General features: G+C 36.4%; 1 protein-coding gene across 1 annotated transcript; it reads left to right on the top strand.

Moving 5' to 3' along the window:
- The first annotated feature begins 633 nt into the window (after positions 1–633).
- LUM (lumican) lies at positions 634–8,845 on the top strand. The gene is made up of 3 exons (XM_008068708.2): positions 634–1,052; positions 3,582–4,464; positions 8,028–8,845. The coding sequence occupies exons 2-3, from the start codon at positions 3,603–3,605 to the stop codon at positions 8,180–8,182; spliced, it is 1,017 nt and encodes a 338-aa protein (XP_008066899.1). The 5' UTR covers positions 634–1,052; positions 3,582–3,602; the 3' UTR covers positions 8,183–8,845.
- The last annotated feature ends 323 nt before the right edge of the window (positions 8,846–9,168 follow it).

The following is a 9,168-nucleotide window of genomic DNA, read 5'->3' as shown; positions in this document are numbered from 1 at the left end:
ATCACACAATGAAATAGACAAGAACTTGAGCAGATCTCTCATTTGGTGAAAGCATGCATCAGGAACTGAAGACAAAAAATGTATCATGCTAGTCTTTTATGAGATTACAACTTTGAGTAAGTTTTAATTTTGAAAAAAAAAATATCCCCAGCATGCAATGACAGAATGAAAGAATATTGCTTTGTGATATTTTTAGCATAAATTTTTTTCTCTGTTCTTTTATGGGGTTGTTGTTTTTTTTTTTTTTTTTGGCATTAAGCTATAGAATACTATCCCCAAGGAAGGTTTTGGGTGAATTCCTAAATGAAATCCACAAAATAAGAAACAGGCAAGACATTGCTGATTGGTTCCAGATCTGAGTAACATAAAAAGAGTTGCCTTAACATAACTTCACATGTTGATATTTATCATTTGTATCCGAATGTATATGAAGCATTTTTTATATTTTAGAAACTAATATAATTTACCCTTGAGGCCAAAAATCAAGTTTAGTCTAAGTAAATCAATATAGATTCCAAGAGTGACAGGCAAAAATGACTCAATTCCTCTGAGTCTGCTTATTTACATTTTCCTGAAATTATTTGTTCTGTGATTTATGAGCCTTTTAGACGAATATGATAACTGTCAGAACGAATTGCATTAAAGTGTTGCCACAGAGGCAAAGAGATGTGTAGGAGAAATGTTCTCACGGTGAGTTTCCTCCTTTGGAGCAGGACTCCAAGAATGGCTTGGGTAAAAGCGGTAGTATTTGAGCTAGTTAAACACTCTCCCATTCCATAGGGACTGAGCTGGGTTGTCTGGGCTCCCCACGTCCACCTGCACTTGGTTAGAGAGCAGAGTGTTCCATGCCACACCGCAACAGCCCCACAATGACATAGCTCCATTCAGAGACTGGCGTGACTGGGCTGGGTCCCCCACCCCCTTCAGCTCTTGTATCACTCAGAATCTGGCAGCCAGTTCCGTCCTGACAGAGTTTACAGCATATATTGGTGGATTCTTGTCCACAGTGCATCTGCTTTAAGAATTAGCGAGAGCAGTGTCAAGGCAGGAAGGTAAGTGCTGTTTTAACTATAGCACTGGGGATGCTGACTGTTTGGGACACTCTTTGTTGTAACAGGAACAGAAAAACATTCCTGAGCAACTTTGCCAATTGCTATTCAACAGCAAATTCACAGTTTTGAGAATTTACTTTCCCGTTTTCTTTAATATACTTTCCATGATTTATGGATTTGAGATGAATTTTGTACAGTATATGCTTGGCAAGGGAAGTTATAAAAAGTTTCAGGGTTAGAATGAGAAAATAAAGTAGATACACTGAAAAGTATGGGATTTAAAATGTTTGCTCTTTATGCTAATTAGTTATATGTGTTAGTATTGTTGGAACCTAATATTGGGGCAAAGAAAGATCATTTCAACCAACATTTAAAATATGCTGCAATAAATCTATTGTGACAATTAATTATATTTTACAGTAAATATTCTATGTTATAAAATATGAGCTGAAAAACTTAGACATGCCATGGATTACTTGTTTCTATTTTGCTAATTTTAAAGATTTGGGGTTTTTGGATGTGTGTCTTAAGGAAAATATTTTAAAGAAATTCTGGGAAACTTTAATTTTTGGGAAAAAAACAGCATATTCTCTATGGCCACAGGTATTTGAAAAAACTGGGGGAAGTACAGTATGCTTTTGCCTATAGTTGAGTCACTACATGGCTATAAACTCTCATTGAATTCAGAGTCCTTGTTTTTACTCTGCCAAAAAAAGGAAGCACTTTTTTATTACTATTCAATACTCACATTATAGTTACCATAAGTACTTAATTTAAACAACTTATTAATGCAGCAAGACAATCTTTACAGTATTAACACCCTGTAACTTATAAATAATCATAGGAATATGTTGTCATGTTCTTTTTAGTGCTGTGTAATTATTTCATGGCCAAGTTCTATCAACTAAATTAAATGCCCCAACACAATCTTCAGGAATAATTTAACTAAGAATCTGGCTGCATGTTATGTTAGTAAAGCATTTACAACAATTTTTTAAAAGTGGTTCATCTGATGAAATAAAGTCTCTTATAATTCTAATTTAAAGCAAAAGAGAGATTTTTTATATTCCTAATTCCAAAGATTCTACTTGCTTCAAACTGCTTCCATCCAAAAACTTGTATAATACTTTCATAAGGAAATATAATATTCTATTATCTATGAGAATATGGATCCTTCTTTATATTAATGATTCTCTCCCAGGGTACCAACTTCACTTTAGCTATAGCTCTTCACTCTGTAAAAGTACAATTCTTATATCCTAATTTCCCTTTGCCTAAATTGCTAATTCTGTGCTTACCCCCCAAACTGAGATTACTGCATTGAACCTCACCTTAGAAACATGTTCGTTTGAGAAAATAACTGTTGACAAATTATTTTAAATGTATATACTCACATGAATTCTTCCCTTGATGGTTCCTAATGCCACTGTTAAATAAAAACAAAACTTTTTTACATTTCTCACCTCCATTCTGTGAGACCACTAAGATCCAGAAAAGCAAGTGATTCCATCTTAAATTTTGGCATGAAGAAGGTAGAGAATTTATGAGTAATTGAAAGGGACCATAACTTTGAGGCAAAATTTGAAAAGGAGTATCTTTTCCCACCTGTTGGACTTAAAAATCATTAGATTGTGATTAATAAACATTAGTTTAATAAAATGAATTTACTAAATAGCAGCTTCAGAACACACTTTTGTGATGTGCTTAAAAGTAAGGAATGTTAAACAAAACTTGACATAATATGTGTATATACCAGCACCAAGAATTTTCTTCCCCTTCTCAGGACCAACAAAGATCAGCAGACACTTTTACAGGAATGCACCCCCTTCCTTCCTACTCACATAATAAGAACAGCTTTCCTCCAGGCAAAACCACAGATTGCCCATGTTCTCAGTAGGGACTTTCTTAATGAGACATTTTAATGATGCTGAATGATAGGGTAGGGTGTACAGTTTACAACTGTCTCCTCATTTTAATTTATTCTAGCTTTGAAGGATGTTTCGAAGCAGTGCTCTCATATGGTGGTCAGTGAACACCACCCAGAAATCTCTTGCAAGAAGGTGTTTATTAAGGAAGAACCTAAGGAGATTGGAGCAATTGGGCTAGGGTCTCCCAGAAGGGGGCGCATGTGTATGCAGTCTAACCTGAAATTTGTTCATCCTACAGTTGCAAACATACACTTTTTTTTTAGATTAGAAAATGTAGCTTATTCAGAAAGTAAATTAGAAAGAGAGAGAGAGAGAAAAGATTTACTTCCCCATGGTAGTGGAGGGGGCCAAAGCTAAGAAAACATGATGGTTACAGCTCAAAGAGCACATGGCCACACCATAGCTTAGCAGAGCAAAAGTCATAAATATGCATCTTTATTCTCAAACTTAAATACAAATTTGAAGAACACCATTAGATACACTAAAAGACCCTAGAAAATATAAAAATTAACATATTCTAATGCAGTTAATGTTGGAAATTGAATTTCCTTTTCCTGAAAGTATATTATTTTATAATAATAAGTATTTTCTATTTATTTAGGATTCAAATCATTTGCCAAACATGAATCTAGGTGTGTTTACTCTCCTCTTGGCATTAATTGGTGGTGCCCTTGGCCAATACTACGATTATGATTTCCCTCTGTCAATTTATGGGCAATCATCACCAAACTGTGCACCAGAATGTAACTGCCCTCAAAGCTACCCAACTGCTATGTACTGTGATGAGTTGAAGTTGAAAAGTGTGCCAATGGTGCCTCCTGGGATCAAGTACCTTTACCTTAGGAATAACCAGATTGACCGTATTGATGAAAAGGCCTTTGAAAATGTAACTGATCTGCAGTGGCTCATTCTAGATCACAATCTTCTGGAAAATTCCAAGATAAAAGGGAGAATTTTCTCTAAATTGAAACAACTGAAGAAGCTACATATAAACTACAACAACCTGACAGAGTCTGTGGGCCCACTTCCCAAATCTCTAGAGGACCTGCAGCTCACTCATAACAAGATCACAAAGCTGGGCTCCTTTGAAGGATTGGTCAACCTCACCTTCATCCATCTTCAACACAACCAACTGAAAGAAGATACTGTCTCAGCTGCTTTCAGAGGTCTTAAATCACTCGAGTATCTTGACTTGAGCTTCAATCAGATGACCAAACTGCCTTCTGGTCTGCCAGGCTCCATTCTAACGCTCTACCTAGACAACAATAAGATCAGCAACATTCCTGATGAGTATTTCAAGCGTTTTAGTGGGCTGCAGTATCTGCGTTTATCTCACAATGAACTGGCAGACGGTGGAATCCCTGGAAATTCTTTCAATGTATCATCCCTGGTTGAACTGGATCTCTCCTATAACAAACTTAAAAATATACCAACTGTCAATGAAAATCTTGAAAACTACTACCTGGAGGTCAATGAACTTGAAAGTAAGTAGAAAGCTGTGCCTGTGTTTGACTGACATATCCTCAAGTATTTTATATGCCTAAGCTGTGCAATACAAATATTTCATCTGGCTCCAATCAAAGAAAGATAAATTAAAATGCCAAGGACATCTCTCTCCAATTCAAAAATAAGAATTCTAACTCAATTATATGTCCAATATCTTACCTTCCTTTGGGGCATCCCAATAAGGAACAATTAAGATCACAGAACTTAATATCTAATCCCTCACATTTAATAGTCTGGGCTAACTTATCCTGCTGTGTTGCCTTTTGATATTTATCTCTTATTGTTTGCTTCCTTTTTGGCTTAGATTTCTGTCCTACATTTATTTTTTGACAAGATCTAGCTGAAGGAGAAACAAACGAGTTCAAAAGAGGAAAAGTTGGGAAAAGATTTCACACCTCCTTCCGGCACAGCCACAGAGAAGCCCATGTCTTCTCATGGTCTTCATTGATGTCATTGCTTGGGACTCAACATTGTTACTCTGCTATCATGACCATAATCTACCCCCATCATCTCTGTTTGGTGTGTGTAGCCTTCATGGCATTCTGATAAGGGCTGTGAGGGAGATTCAGGGGGGGAAGGAACATGATGGAGGTTGGGTACACCTTTAATTTTTAATAATATTGCAGAGCCCCTTTTGTTATATAAAATTCTCCCCTTAATTTGATGATCTTCAGTTCTCCTTTCTCTCTTTTTTTTTTTAACTTCTGGTTAAAAAAAAAAACCAGAAGTTTTTTTTTAAAAAACTTATCAGGTCTTCTGGGACATGTTTCAGTTTAAGCAACATAGATTCAGATAGGGGAAGTTGAAATCCACTCTTTAGCAGAGTTTGGCAGAAAAGAAATACCATGATTCATGGATAAGGTTTTAAAATAAAAACTCAGGTGCGAAACACTTATTCCCATGTAAAGCAATTATAACTGCAAAATAATCTATTGAAATCAAACATTTCTATCTGATGAAAATTGGTTTTCTTGACATACTAGATAAAGATATTGCTACTAGAAAAAATTACAGACTCCCTTATGAATATGATACTTGGTTGTTCTGCTGCAGCTTCACGGGATGCCTAGTAGGACTGGGTGTTCTCAAGGCAACCATGCTTTCTAGCTCTGCAGCACCACATGTTCTTTGTTGTATCTGGAAAGCAGCCAAGGTGGGGATTGGTGCTGTTGGACTGTCACGCAGCATAGTCAGGCTCCCATAGCTAAACCCCTACAGTAGTTTCAAGTGGAAAATTCGCTATGTGGCAACACATGGTCCCACATTTTAAACATGTGCGGTTAGGAGGAAGGATGTTCTGATGGACCAAAATGCCAAAGGGGTTTAAGATGTTTGAGGGTTGACGAAATCCATTAGAATTGGTGGGTGGAGGTTAACCACAGGCGTGGGGCTACTTCTTTCTCTGAAACAAAAAGGAGAAAGATATGGATGCAGACACATTTGGAGGTTTATATTGTATGAGTACTGAGTGTAAGAGCCAGTGTAGAAGATGGGGAATGTGGCCTGTGGGAGAAGGGGCACTCAGTGTCAAGGTGAGATAAAAACCACAGTGTCCAGGACACTGCGGGCTTTTGAAAAGGTAGCAATACAGCAGGGCCCTTCTTCCTTTCTTATCCTTGACATTTGGTTAGGGGTTCTTGTTGTTTGTCTTTTCTTCTCTTTTTTTTTTTGAGTTGGAGTCTCACTCTTACCCAGACTGGAGTGCAGTGGCCGCTCCTGGCCACTGCAGCCTCCACTTGCTGGGCTCCGGCGATCCTTCTGCCTCAGCCTTCCAAGTAGCTGGAGCTATAGGCACGCATCTAGGCGCGCGCTACCACACCCGGCTAATTTTTTGATTTATTGTAGAGATGAGGTCTTGCTAAGTTGCCCAGGCGGGTTTCTAACCCGCAGGCTCGGGCAATCCACTCACCTTGGCCTCCCAAAGCATGGGATTACAGGCTGAGCCACCGAGTCCGGCCTGTCTTTTCATGTATCTCCTCCATTTAGGTTATTTCACTAGATAATCATCTATACCAATTATCCCCATTCTCTAACTATAAAGAGTCCCTTAATGCTTCTCCAATATTAGGGAATATATAGCCAAAAGTCATTTTCCATATTTCAAGCTTGCAACACTAAGCGTTAGTCTAATCACAGATCTCCCTAGTGTACAATAATTTGGAAAAGACAACTCAATTTAAAGAACAACAGTATTACTTAGAACATACTATGTACTAGTACTGTGTGAAATGCTTTACATACCTTAATTAATGCAATCCTCATGCAGCACAATGAGATAGACATGTTATATCTAAGGAAAATCAAATAAGTGCTCCAAGGTCACTCACCTGTAAGTATTAGAGATAGGATTCCAAGATAGCCTATGCCTATCTTTGTCCCATGGTTCCACACTTTCTCATATATAGGTAACATACAGAGATCCCTGGAATCAGACAGATGAGTTACTTAAGAAAAAATGTGGTACATATACATGTCGGAATATTATGCAGCCATAAAGACAAATTATGAAATTCGCAGCAACTTGGATGGACTTAGAATCTATGATACTAGGTGATCTATCACAGAAACAAAGAACTGAGTACCACATGTTCTCACTCATAAGCAGACCTTGCACAATTATCATAATACTGTAAGAAAGGGATTGGAGTAGTGGGAAACTGCCAGGGGAGGGGAAGGCATACCTCATCAACAAGGGTAACTGCGTAATGAACATTTGTATACCTAATCCTGAATTGTACCCCACATCTATAAAATAATTTTTTTTAAAAGCAGTATCTTGAAGGAAAGGAGTACAGTGTGTTTGAGTTTCCGCTGAAGTCATTGTTAACTAGAGTTTGAGAATGAAGGAAAATAACAAGATGAAAAACCAGATAAGGTTAATCTAAAATAGACTTGGGTAATGATAGACAATTTCTTTGTACACACACAAGTCATCCAATTCAGTAACAATCTTGGTTTCTATTCAAAAGTGAACCAGTGTTTCATTTTTGGCAACTCTTTGACCGCAGGAAGAGACAAACATAGACCCAGATAGTGAACATTCCATGCTTTGGTTTTTGCCTTGGAATTTTGATAATTGTCTTGGTGTGTGGTTGTTGGAAAATTCTTTACAGATCATGTAGTTAACCCGCTTATCTGAAGATGTAAACATCAAGAACACTTATATTGGTGAGATTATTAACACAACAGAGACATTCATTTCTATTTCTTTAGGCTGGGCTAAATATTCCAGAAGAGTTTTTAGATAATATGACACACATGTCGAATGGTCTTTATAAACAATTTATAATAATAAGCAACTTTGAAAATGTCCATTGAATATCTTTATCTACCATAGTTCATAGTTACTCTTTACTAAACATTGCTCTGTCATTTTGGTGGCCTGAAACATGCCTTTAATGGTTGAAAATTCAAAGATATATTATACTCTGACTTTTCTTAACAGGGTGAAGTCCTATTTGGTAATATTATAGGCTTAAAACATTGTTTTGAGCCAGTGTGCTAAGAAATGATTAAAGTTTTCTATTTTTTAAATTTCCAGAGTTTGATGTAAAGAGCTTCTGTAAGATCCTGGGGCCATTATCCTATTCCAAGATCAAGCATCTGCGTTTGGATGGCAACCGCCTCACCCAAACCAACCTACCACCTGACATGTATGAATGTCTACGTGTAGCAAATGAGATCACTGTTAATTAATATTTGCTAATTCCAGTCATATTGCAGTGCCTCCTGGGGCAAAACCTTATGGTTATGTTTTGTGTGTGTGTGTCGGTTTTTACAGTATCTATTTTTTGTTGCTGTTTATTACGTCCATAAATTTTACATTCTGAGGGAAAATGTTTTGTAAACATTTACCATATTTTTAAAAAAGAAAAGATGAAAGGCTGGCCTATTTCATCACAAGATTATACACATACACACAAAATTCAATGCTTTGTTTGTAAATGTAGTGTTTTCCATATCTCTACTGTAAAATGATGTGCAAAGCCTTTTATTGATTGCATGGAAGTCAGCCAAGTCTTAAAATTCTTAAATCTTAACTTGATTTGTCTAAAAGCATGGACTACATACAGATGGATGTTTACTGCCTTAAACCAAATTATCTTGATATATTCAAATTTGTTTAGTTGACAAAAAATAAGTATATTTTGAGACCAATAATTCTGCAAAATGCTAGATAAAATTTATGAAGACACATGCACTTAAGAAAGTATTTTTAGTTAAGAATTTGCACACTTACCTAGAGAAACTTTTCTTTTCTAAAATTATTTTTCACTCTAAGTCATGTATATGTTTCTTTTGATTACTTGCATGTTATGTTTGACAAGCTAACGGCAAAATAAAACATAGCAAATGGCATTACTGTGTTTGACTTCTTGTGAAATTTATATTTTTTCATATATGACATACATTAAACAATCGATTAGAATGCAAGTGATATTTCTAGCCTTCAATATTGTACTGATGTGAACATAGGAGTCCCACTAAATAACTTGTCTGCTTCAAGCATCCACTTACAAGGAGTTTTTTAAAACACACCTAACAATGTGGGCTAAGATCTCAAAACTTGCTTAGATATTTTCTTTCCAGTTGCTTTTAGTGACTCATGTGCAATGGTATCCTATTAAATAAAAAATTGCAGTAAAATCACAGCAATCACTGCTTGGTTATTTAGCAAAAAT

Source organism: Carlito syrichta, unplaced genomic scaffold (genome assembly GCF_000164805.1).
Source record: "Carlito syrichta isolate Samal-C Ts95f unplaced genomic scaffold, Tarsius_syrichta-2.0.1 Scaffold311480, whole genome shotgun sequence".
NCBI lineage: Eukaryota > Metazoa > Chordata > Mammalia > Primates > Tarsiidae > Carlito > Carlito syrichta.
This window is presented reverse-complemented; position numbering and strand designations above follow the sequence as displayed.